Source organism: Myotis daubentonii, chromosome 18, assembly GCF_963259705.1.
Source record: "Myotis daubentonii chromosome 18, mMyoDau2.1, whole genome shotgun sequence".
NCBI lineage: Eukaryota > Metazoa > Chordata > Mammalia > Chiroptera > Vespertilionidae > Myotis > Myotis daubentonii.
The window spans coordinates 34,754,088-34,766,535 of record NC_081857.1 but is presented as its reverse complement, the minus strand read 5'-3'; the positions used below and the strand labels follow the sequence as shown (position 1 = coordinate 34,766,535).

At 54.2% G+C, this 12,448-nt stretch overlaps 1 protein-coding gene across 5 annotated transcripts in view; it reads right to left on the bottom strand.

Annotated features, from left to right (window-relative positions):
• Positions 1-12,448, bottom strand: part of IGSF3 (immunoglobulin superfamily member 3) — an 86,853-nt gene that overhangs the window by 4,345 nt on the left and 70,060 nt on the right. For all 5 annotated transcript variants that reach the window (XM_059673309.1, XM_059673313.1, XM_059673314.1 and 2 more), the window contains 2 exons: positions 9,837-10,247; positions 3,657-4,064 (listed from right to left, as the gene is read on the bottom strand). In XM_059673309.1, the coding sequence (XP_059529292.1) occupies positions 3,657-4,064; positions 9,837-10,247 (819 nt within the window). The remainder of the gene's footprint in view (positions 1-3,656; positions 4,065-9,836; positions 10,248-12,448) is intronic.

The window sequence follows — 12,448 nt, the reverse complement described above, 5'->3', positions numbered from 1 at the left end:
CTGGTGCTGTGGCTGCGTATGGGAATGGGGGGGGGCAGTTATTTTTATTGCAAACCCTTGCAGTGGTTGAACAGTGTGTCTTCCGCCCACCCTCACAAATTCACGTCCCCCTGGAACCCCAGCATGGGGCCTCGATCGGAAACAGGTTCCGTGCCGATGTACTTAAGTTACGATGAGCCCTAAATCCAGCGACTGGTGTCCTTTTAAGAAGGGGAGGGGCCCTGGCAAGTGTGACACAAAAGTTCGCTGGTTCAATTCCCAGACAGGGCACACGTCCAGGCTATGGGCTCAATCCCCAGTAGGGGGCGTGCAGGCAGCAGTCAATCAATGTTTCTCACATCAATGTTTCCCTCTCTCTCCCTTTAAAATCAATAAAAACATATTTAAAAAGAAAAGAAGCAGAGAGGACACACAGAGAAGACAGGTGAGGTAGAGGCAGGGGCTGGCGTGACACGGCTGCGGGCCAAGGAGCTGGGGAGAGAGGCCAGGACGGACTCCTCCCGAGAAAATCCGGGAGCGCGGCCCTGAGGACACGCTGAGCTCGGACCTCCAGCCTCCAGAGCTGAGAGAGAATACATTTCGGTGTTTTAAGCCATCAGGTGCAGGCTCCTTTGTTCCGGCGGCCCTGGGAGACGAATTCACCCTCGGCAGCCTTTGCATCTGCACTGTGTGCATGTAGATTGCTGCCTACGCTACCGTGACCCCAGGAGGTGAACATTCTCCAAGGACAGAAGCCAAACAGGAGACACCAGACCGGAAAGGGGACTCACACTGAGCAGGGGCCCCCACCCTCGGAGGATGACACAGGCAGTGTCTCCCCGACAGAGAAACCGCAGCCTCGGGAGGCGCCCCACCAGGTGAGTCACGGCTCACAGACGCTGTCAGCCCGAATCTGTTGTATTTTGCGGCTGTTTTAACGGCTCACGTGGGTAGGTTCTACACAAACCATTCTCTCCCCAGCTCCTAAAAGGCTCTGTTTATGAAACGCGTGTGAAAGATGCCAACGCAGCATTAACAAAAGCAGAGAGACCACGTCGGAGTCTCCTTGGATGAAGACCAAATCGGAGCATTTCCCAAGGACTGTCCTGGGCTTTCAATGAATTGGCTGAATGTCGCTCACAGGCGAACACAAGGCTGGGGTTCCCACCGCTTTTGTGGGGCTCCGCCAAGCCCCTGGGCACCCCCCTCGGCCTACCTGGAATCTCGGTGTGCACGGCTGGCACACGGGGTCTTCAGAACCACAACAGGGCACAGAATGCCATCCCAGCCCTTCGGGGGGGAGGGGGAGGGATGTGCTGGGGACAGATAGCGGCAGAACGGGGGAATATGAAATCCGTCCACAGGCTGATGCGGTCACTGGCTGATTCCTCCAGAGAACATGGCTAACGCGTGACCCCAAAGCCATGGAGAGAATCGCTGCAGAGCAGGGCGGTCTAGGGTGCTTTTCCCTGAGTCTAACACTGAGTCCTAACACCCCCAGCGACGGGCCACTGTGTTGGGGGAGGGGCCCGGGGAAGGTGGCCATGGGCCCGCCGTAGCAGGAGGTCGGGCCCCAGAGTGCTCTTCCCCGTCCCCTCTCCCTTTGTCTCTTCTTGTCTAACTGCTCAGACCTTCTTCGGGCCCCTTTAAGTGCCTTGTCTGCAGCAGTGACTCAATACAAGGTTTTCAAATAAAATTAATTTCCACCCTCATTCAACCCCACCTCCCCTTAACACGCCTCTACCAATTCGGTTCCCCATGTCTGACTCCCAGAATAGACCAACATGCCCCGTCAGAGGTTAGCACGCCTTCCTTTCCTCCTCCAGGTGGGAGCCCTGAGGAAGTCCATCCCCGCCCTCCCCAACGTGCTGACGGCTCCAAGGCAGGGTCCTTGACCCCCGACTCCCGGGCGGTCTGACAAAGGTGGCTCTTTCTTCTTTACCTGTATGAGCCGAACACAACTGCCAATCTGCTTGGCTAGTACCACCTCACTGAGGGCAGGAGCCCTTACCCTCATGAATTTCCTACTATGGTCGACCTTAAGCAATGCTAGGTGACTGAACTCCTGGAGTTTCATTATTCCAAGTCTTCTATTCGTCTACCAGGGGTCCTCAAACTTTTTAAACAGGGGGCCAGTTCACTGTCCCTCAGACCGTTGGAGGGCCAGACTATAGTTTAAAAAAAAACTATGAACGAATTCCTATGCACACTGCACATATCTTATTTTGAAGTAAAAAAAAAACAAAACGGGAACAAATACAATATTTGTATTTGCATGTGGCCCGCGTGCCGTAGTTTGAGGACCCCTGGAACCTATGCCTCAGGAAGAACACCTCGAAGAACAGCCCTACAACTAAAGTTATGCAACCAGTGAAAATGTGGCTATGAAATGCTAGTGAGATTATACATAATTTTCTTTTTCAAAACTATACTTTTCTGTTTTCCGAATGTTCTGTAACTGGCACGATCAACTAACATACAGTCACGCCACATCATCGAGCTTCGGTCAACGCTGGGCCACATACAGGACGGGGTCCTACAGGCTGAAACAGTCCCATCACCAGGGACATAGCTGCCACCGGAAGGCTGTACTGCACGGCCTTCCTTGCGTGCTCGTGGTGACGCTGGTGTGAACACACCTACTGTGCTGCCGGCCGTATAAAGCACAGTGCCTACAGCACGTACAGCACGTGGTGCGATGACAATCAACGACTGTTACTGGTTTATGTATTTGCTACACGATACGTTTTATCGTTATGTTAAAGTGGACTCTCTCTACTTACAATAAAACACGTTTGCTTATAAACCAGTGTGGCCTGTACACCTCATACATCTCGTTTACTGGGTCTCCTGGTTGCATCACTTTCTCTTGTGCTGGATTTAGTTTTGTGGTTTTGTACAGAGCACGCCATGCAGGCGTGAAGCCTGGAGCGATAGGCTGGGCCATGCAGCCTGGTGTGCAGGAGGCTGCACCATGAGGTGTGTGAAGTGCACTCTGTGATGTTTGCACGACAACAGAATCTCCTGGCGACACGTTGCTCAGGACGATCCCGTGGGTAAGCGGCATGTGACTGTGCTCAGACGGGAAGGAAGGCGGGCTGGGGAGTCCAGGCTACTCATCTGGCTCAAGTCCCTTTCATTGCGTGTTTAAACGTGTCACCATAACTAGCCCTAGTATGTTAGAAACAAGAAAGACAAGAGAAGCACAGGGCCACATGGACATTCACACCAATAACGCTGCTCGGAAGCGAGAGTGCAGGCTGCATGGACTTCATCTTTTTCTACTTGAAGCACGTGAATCAATTTCTTCCCCACTGAAAATCCGTAAGCTTCCTTCCTGAACCACATGGCTCCTGTTTCAAGATTCCTGCACATCTACCACGTGTCCAAGTCTGAATGTATTCTTTAAAAGGAAGACACTCCATGACCTGGAATCATTAATCATCGAATGATAGTCTAGTGAACAAACAGAATCCCCTGAGGCCGAAGCCAGACGTGCACGTTGCCATTCACGAAGGGGAAAAAACGGAGGCCATGCTGGACGCAAATGGTGAACGCGCACAGATGTGACGGCAGACAACGGATGAACTGACGAACTCACGTTGGGCCGCGCATGCGGTATCATACGCCCGGGGGAGTGGGAACGGGTGTGGAGGCCCGGGGACAGGAGCCCTCACCTGGTCGCGTGACTGTGACAGCGGTCTGCCCGGCAGTGTCCTCTGCCCGTTTGTACCACGGGCCGCCGGGGCTGGGCAGCCACTCCTCCACGTGGCAGCTGTAGGTGCCGCTGTCCTGCACCGCCGCGTTCTGGAGGAAGAGCCGGAACACGCCCGGGGAAGGGCTCTCCAGGTGCAGCCGCCCCTTCAGGTTGTTCTTGGCCGCCTGCTCCCCGTAGTGGAAGGTGGCCTCGCGGCTCAGGCGGGCCACGGCCTCCCGCTCCGGGTGGTTGGGCTTCCACACGAACCACTCCACCACGAGCTGGGAGGCCGGGCTGGTGCGGTTCAGGACCACGCACTCCAGCTGCACCTGCCGCGTCTCCAGGACCGACAGGTTCCCCTGCACCTGGCTGAGCTTCAGGCGGCTGTCTGCGAAGGCGAGGGGGAGAGGTCAGCACCAGAAAGCAGCAAGCCGCCGGCACCCCCCTCCAAGCACCGGTGATGGGCGCCTTCCACACAGAAGACAGCACCCTCAGCTCGAGGATGCATGTCTCAGGCACAGCCCCCGCGTGTCTGAGTTCTCGATCATGTGCCCGAGTGTCCGAGTTTCACAGAGTTCAATGTGACCATGACAGCTGTCCCCCATTTATAACCCACATCAGCTCCAGGGCTGAGCAGAGGACAAGCACATCCTCTCGTCTGAGACGACGCGTGCAGATGACTGCGCATCCCCAGTGACAGTGGACCGCGTGGCGCACGGCTGAGGGCAGGTGGCTGGGAAAGGACAAGGAAAGGGCATGGTGAGACCCCTCCCCAGGCAAGAGACTTTTATTTTACTTAAAAAATATATATATATTTTTACTGATTTCAGAGAGAAAGGGAGAGGGAGAGAGAGGGAGAGAGAGGGAGAGAGATCAACATGGCTGCCCCCTGCACACCTCCTACTAGAGATTGAGCCCACAACCCGGGCCTGTACCCTGACTGGGAATCAAACTTCGACCCTCTGGTTCACAGGTCGACGCTCAACCACTGAGCCACACCAGCCTGGCTAAGCAAGAGATTTTCAACACTGGCCCCAGGGAGGGACCATGCTGGGCTGTGAACCATGCAAGAGCTGCAGAGGAAACACAGCTTATAGGGTCTCGGGGTGGCCTTGAGCATCACAGTTCTTACTCAAAAACCCCACACGGTTTCCTCTCAAGGTGGGAACACAACTGATCTGACAGCAGCAAAGAAAAAAACTGACACCGAGGGACCAGGGGTTTGAAGAGTCAGCCCACCGGAAGGGTCACTAGACGCACAGCCTAACGGCCCCCGCGTCACCTCATCACAGGCCCCCAGGAGCCCGTGTGGACCGGAGGCATCACAAAGCTGTGACGCTGCGCATGCACCCAGGCCCCAGGGGGAGTCCCGTCCTGAGGGACACAGAGGGAGGGGAGGGCGTGCGACTTCACCTTTTACTTTTTACGCTTCAGAACTATCAGGATACTTCACAACACACACGATTACTTTTGTAATTAAAAGGTCAAAAAATTAGCCCTGACCAGTTTGGCTCAGTGGCTAGAGCATCGGCCTGTGGACTGAAGAGTCCCAGGTTCGATTCTGGTCAAGGGCATGTACCTGGGTTGTGTTCTCCAGTAGGGTGTGCAGGAGGCAGCTGATGGATGTTTCTCTCTCATGGATGTTTCTAACTCTCTATCCCTCTCCCTTCCTCTCTGTAAAAAATCAATAAAATATATATATTTTTTAAAAAGGTCAAAAAAAAACAGAAAAATTATTTTAAATAAGCAGTCTCCCCAAAACACTCACTCACTCTCTCTCTGGTGTCTCTGGGTTGAAAGATTGTTTTCTTCTTTGTGCTTTTGTATTTTCCAAAAGCTCTACAGTGTATTCTTTCTCAACAGAAAATAAAAAAAGTTGGGGGGGGGGGGGGGAGAAGAAGCAGGAAAAAAAGACAAAAAGAAAAACATCCAAACCAAAAAAATCTCAACGGAAAAGGGGGAATGACATGCGCTGTCTTCATCAGCGTCCTGTGAGCTCTCTGTTCACAGTGTTAATATTCCCCGTACACTCGATTTCACTGTGTTTTGACAAGAATCCGTACAGCCCTTCGCACTGCCCCGGTTCACCTGCTCTGTTTCGGCCTCAGGTGGGGAACTCCCTGGATAAATTTAGGGTCTGGGAGTTCCCCACCTGAGGCCGAGACTCAGAGCAGGCGAACTGAGGCAGTGCGAAGGGCTGTACGGATTCTTGTCAAAACCCAGGATAAATTTAGGATCTGGCCCTGGCCGATTTGGCTCAGTGGATGGAGTGTGGGCCTGCGGACTGAAGGGTCCCGGGTTCGATTCCAGTCAAGGGCACATGCCTGGGTTGCGGGCTTAATCCCTGCAGATGGCAGCCAATCAATGATTCTCTCTTATTACTGATGTTTCTATCTCTCTCCCTCTCCCTCCTCTCTGAAATCAATAAAAATGTGTTCTAAAAAAATTTAGGATCTGCAGGGAAAGTCTTGGTTTCGGAACAAAGAGAAAAGGGAAAGGGCGGATGGTGACTAAGAACCCTTGCAGGGTGTGCCGAGTGCTCTCAGCAGGGAGCCGGGTCAGAAAGGAAGAGAGACAGGAAGAACAGAAACCTGCAAGAGCCTCTGTGGGCCCAAGGACCATTTCCAACTTCTGTTTCCAAAAGCCCCTGGGACTGGCCCGGGAGGCAGGACACAGGTCACGGGAAGTACCAGCCGGAGGCACTTGGCCCAGAGCTTCCTTCCTAGCGCAGCAGCAGGAGGGTTAGCATAGCATGTCCCTTGGGAGGAGGACGGCCGTTCTAGAAACACAACAGCCCGAGGAACAGGAGGGCCAGCCACGTCTGGACTGGGAACCCGGCTCCCTGTGCCTTCTGAACAGCAGGTGCGAGCCTCAGCCGCCTGGGAGACAGGCCGTGGGAAGAGTGGTGCAGAGAACCAAGGACCCGTGCTCACGCAGGGAGCGTCCGGCCCAGAGGAGACACGAGTATGTAAATAACGAGTATGTGATGCGTAATAACTGACTATCCATGAATTTCCCTAAATGTGAATAGGCTTACGTGCTCATCACTACCTGTCTATACACAGGTAAGTGAACACCGACGGGAAAGGGGACACAGGGTGCCTAGAATGCTGTTTCAGTTAAAAAGAGCTAACCTCTCTGAGGAAGAATGAGATAAATGGACGCCTACGGTCAACGTGTTCCAGGCTAAGAGGACAATCAACCTCGGGGGATTCAAGGAAAGTGACCATTCATTCCTGTTCAAACAATATTCACTAAGGGGGCCATGCCAGTGACCGAAGACACAAAGATACAGCCCTGACCTCAAAGTGCTTACCGTACAGTGGGGGGGGAATGCAAGCACACACTTGTTATGCTACGTGTTTTGTAAGAAACCCCTGGTGATGGGGGAGATATCAGGGAAGGCTTCCTGGAGGTGGTGCTGAGTGACATGTTGGGAATGGGGTGATGACAGGGGAGAACAGGACAGGGGCATGCCAGGGGAGATGGCAGCAGAAGAAAAGGCAGGGAGATGGGACTCCGGCTGCCCACACAGCACCCCACCGCCCTTCCAGAAGGACAGTGACAACCAATTGTAGGGCTCGCAGGGAGGAGGGTTGGAGAGGGAGCTCAGGGCCGCCTTATATGAGAAGTTCTAGAGCAAGCATGTCAAACTCAGGGCCCATGGACCGCATGCAGCCCACAATGAATATTTTTGCGGCCCAGCCAATATAACGGTATGTAAGAAACGTTTTAATAAAAATTTTGTAACTTAATTTTTACAATATCCTGTTATACGTAATTATTAATAACGAACTACAACATTTGCTAATGACTGATTACTATGATCGTGTTGCATTCATTTCCCTTACCCGCCTTACACGCAGGCACACCATTTCTCTCCACTAATACTAGCAGCGAATATTTTAACAGCCGACTGCCACGTCATTAGTCTTGGACTGACTTGTCTGGTGTGTGCAACAGGAAATATTTCGCTTTCGGAGAACAAGAAAAGTAGGTTTATTTGTGCTACGCTTATTAATTTGTGCAGTATTCAGTGGTAAGTTAATGTTCAAGAAAAAAATATTAATTTTTATTAAAATGTTCTATTATCTTATGTTAACGATGACTCGTTTATTTCAGCCCTTTGTATTCAGCATGTCTCTATCGCAATAAACCTACGTTTCTATGAAAACTGAAGCTTTTGTGTTTTTGCGGCCCACAGAAACTTAAACCTTGTTTATTTGGCCTGTGTTGGCCTTTGAGTTTGACATGCTTGTTCTGGAGCTTCTTTAATCAGAAGGGGAGACTGACGGGCACACTAGCTCCCTCCTCACACAGTCATGAGCCACTGAATGACGTGGATACACTCTGAGAAAGTGTCCTCAGGTGATCTTGTCAGTGTGCGAACATCAGAGCGCACTCACACACACCTAGACAGTACAGCCTCCTACACACCTAGGCTCTAAGGTAGTGATGGCGAACCTATGACATGTGTGTCAGAGGTGACACGCGAACTCATTTTTTTGGTTGATTTTTCTTTGTTAAATGGCATTTAAATACATAAAATAAATATCAAAAATAGAAGTCTTTGTTTTACTATGGTTGCAAATATCAAAAAATTTCTATATGTGACACGGCACCAGAGTTAAGTTAGGGTTTTTCAAAGTGCTGACACACCGAGTTCAAAAGGTTCGCCATCACTGGCCTAGGGTCTAGCCCAGGCTCCAGGCCTGCACAGCATGTTCCTGTACTCAATACTGTAGGCAGCTGTGAGGCAATGGTAAGTATCTGTGCATCTAAACACAGAAAAGGTGCAGTAAAAATAAAAGACGAGCAAGGGTGCCCCTGTATGGGGTGTGTGCCATGAATGGAGCCTGCGGGACCGGAAGCTGCTCTGGGTGCGTCAGTGAGGAGTGAGTGGGGCGGGACTGTGAAGGCCGCAGACGTACACACTGTCCCACGAGCCCTCCTCCTGCTTCCTTCCCACAGGGTCAGAAAGAGAACCTCACGGCCGTCAGTGCTGCTCCCGGAGCGGGATGTGGGCGGGAGAGGCTGGGATATCGGGGAGAAACCGGCTGGGTAAGGCGTGGGTCACCCTAATAGAGACTGTCAGGAGGTAGTGCAGGTGGTGTGAGCACAGCGGGAATAAGAAATCAGAAGCACTGAGCTGACAGGCTCCTCTGTCTGGGCTGGGATGTCAGCTGTGCACTCAGAATTGAGGTGCTGTGAGCAAGAGGGAATCTATTGCCTACTGCTCCCGTCAGAGAAATCCTTCCACTTCTCACAGGAATTCAGCTCCCTTATAATCTTGTGGGACCACCGTCATAAGAGCGGTCCACTGTTGGCTCACGTGTCGTTATGCGGTGCATGACTGTAATGGAAAGGGATGACCCAGACCTCTCTAGGTTGTTCTAGAGCAGGGGTGGGGAGCCTTCTTTCTGACAAGGGCCATTCGGGTATTTATAACATCATTCGTGGGCCATACACAATTATCAACTTAAAAACTAGCCTGCTGTATTTGGCCAAACATTTAATGAACTCACTCTTAATGCCTTGGCAGGGCCAGACCCAATGATTACGAGAGTCTTCCATGGCCCTGCTCTAGGGGCAGATCTGAAACCTGAGAGGGAGATGTCGGGACGGGACATTCAACAAGGAGGGTGCCCTAAAGTGGAGCTGAGGCCTGGCGGGTGGTGAGCGCTCCCTCCCTGGAGGCATTCGCAGAGGTCAGAGGCCACTGGTCAGGCTGCCCCACAGGTTTGGAGACAGGAAGCGCTCCCCCTGGGCTGGGACAGGAGGTAAAGCAGCAGGTGAGCGAGCCAGGAAAATGCCTCCTAGGCAGGATCCCTGGGGTGCGAGCTGGCCCAGCCCACGATCCCGGGTGCGAGCTGCAAACCTTGAAAGAGAGCTGGGAGCTGCCAGAATCCTGCCTGGCCACCTCCTGCCAACCACAGCTGCCCGTCGGGCCTCTCCCTGGTGAGGATGCGTCCACACAGCACAGTCAAGGATGCTGTTTGCCATCGGCACCGGGACCCCTTGCAGGCAAAGTGGGCGGCCTGCCTTGTGCCAGGACGATGGCCTGCATGCCTGCACCCACCGCCAGTGTGGGCCCAAGGCCCTGTGCAGGCCTCTCCACACTAAACCCACTGGCCTGGGTGGCTGCACCCCCTGTGCTCACCTGGCTGCTTCACAGTGACCTCTGTGCGCCCTGAAACCTCCTCCGCCAGCTTGTACCAAGCGAAGTTGGGGCTCAGCAGCCACTCCTCCACGTGGCAGTAGTAGCTGCCGCTGTCGCTGACCTCGGCTCTCTGGACGGTGAGGCTGAACAGGCCCCCGGACGCGTGCCTCTCGAACTGCAGCCTGGGCCGCAGGCCCTCCTCCTCGGCGTAGGTGCCGTACTCGAAGGCGGAGGTGTGCGTGGTCTTGAGGATGAGCTTGCCGTCGGCGTCCGAGGGCTTGTGGACGTACCAGAGCACCGCGAAGTGGGAGTTCTGGCTGGTCTGGGACTTGACGGAGCAGTTCAGCTGGATGGGCCTGTTCTCCACCAGCGTCAGGGTCCTCTTGGATTTGCTCACCTGCAGCTTGGTCACTGCAGAGCAAAGCGGGGAGGTCAGCAGAGCTGCCACACGCCCCTGGACACGGCGGTCCAAGCCCCACCTCCAGGCTCCTCCTCCAAAGCACGGCTCTGTGAGAGGGACCCGAGAGGGGCTGACTTCACCCCGCATCCCTCCCTCTGCCTCCTCCCTGCTGGGCCCCCACTCAGGCCCCCACCACCTCTCCCCGTCTCCTGCCTGCTCCCCCGCCTCACATGGCTTCCAGGGGGATCCAGCTAAAACACAAATCTGCCCACATCCTCTCCCTGCTTGAAAAGTTTAATGGTTCCCTTGCTTTTAGGTGACAGAGAAAAAACCGTTCCTTTTCACGGTACAAAGTTCCTCCAGGAGGTGTCTTCACTCATCTCCCGGACTCGCCCTGGAGCCTCCACACCCCATGCAGCTTCCCCCTGAGTCCTGGGCTCTGCTCAGCTGCCACCTCCCTGCCTGCTCCTCTGACCCTTCTCCACTCAGCCTGCAGCCCCCTCTCCCTCATGCCCTCCTGCAAATGTCCAGCATGTGCCCACCCTGCCCCCATGCGATGCTAAGGGCTGGGGGCGCCCTGGAGAAGAAGGAATAAGACAGGCCCGCCCAGAGGACGCTCTCATTGCCACACCCCCCGAGCCGGGCACAGTGCCTGGGCTCCAGAAAGTGCGTGGTCAGTGTTCGCTGAGAGGTGTGAGTGAGTGGGGGGGGGGGGGGGATGCAAGCACACCAGAGACCCACGGTCAGCGGGTGGCCAGGGACACTGGGGTGATCTTCCTTGGGGGGAGGAGGGGCACGCGGCGGGGAAGACTGAGGAGAAAACGACAGGCAGTGGGACAGATCAGAGCCGATGGCAGCCGCCCCTGCCCTCGCTATCCCGCTCCACATCCAGGAGGGAGGGCAGACTCGGGAGTGAATCCACCCGCTAACCAAGGTGTTCACAAGCCGCCGTCTAATGAGACATATCTCAGGAAGGGAGTCTGAGATCCCACCCACTCCACTTGGCTCTGCTCCCCCCTCTACACCATCCCCCCACCACGGAAAAACACAATTCCCAGTTCCTCTCAGGAAGCGAATAGTAAAGCCATCATCCCACCTCCACCCCTCTTCACACTTTGCCTGTCGAGACCAAACCCCTCACCAGCTGAGAAAGAAACCCAGGGCCAGGCATAGACCCCGGCAGGGAGGGGAGGCCAGGCCAGGTCTGCCTAGGCTGTTCCCAGCACCCCTGCCGGTCAGTGCCTTGCTCCAGACCAAGGCCTGCGCCCACAGGTCATCCCGGGCCTCCCTGGGCAGTGCTGGCCGCACAGGCTGGGAGTGCACAGGCAGCATCAAGGCCCGAGTCCCACGTGCCAAGGCACCTGCAACCTTCGAAGGCCGCAGGCTGTCACTGGGCAGCCTGGCCACACACCGACAACCCTTCTGAATGGCCAAGAGGATTCCGCAAGCTGAGGTGCCCGGCGCCGTGCCCACAAGAGCAGCTCGAAGGGCACATCTCAGTGGAGGACACACCTGGTAAATCAGGCGACACTCTGCACAAAGGGCTGCTGAACTCACACGCCTGCAGGCCTGCTGGAGCCATCAGGGGCACCCCTCGCAGGGACACGAAAGAAATCCCACGCCCCACCCTTTCGCTTCCTCTTTTCTATGATCAAGCCCAGTCTCCTGCCTGATCCCTTCTTCAAACACAATCACCTCCGGGGCACACTGGGCCTAGGGCGGGGCTTACCAGTAAGCTCCCCCGCTCTGAAACTCATTCATATTAGCTTGCCAGGCGACTTTCCAGGTCGGGTTCCTACAATACTTGAAACAACTAGCCCTTTCCATTGCTTTCCAACCCAGCTCACCCAATTGCATGCAAATGTATCTATGTCGGTGCACACGACACGCCCTGCATCATCTGGTCTTTGGCCAAAAACACTGGGCTGCTCAGTGTAGGGCAGAAGGCGCTTTAAAATGTATTATTAATTGGGGCCAGATTATTTTTGCAACGGTTAGTTTCTAAGGAAACCTCAATTGCTATAGTAACTGCATATGTTAAACCGGAACCCTATGACTAAACTTCAATTCGGTCACATGGTCCCTGAGGACAAGAATCCCAGGAACTGTTTCAAAGCATTTCCGTTTTTATTTTCCTTCTCGTGTCAAAATATTGTGAAGTGCCCTAACTGGTTTGGCTCAGTGGGTAGAGCGTCAGCCTGCGGACTGAAGG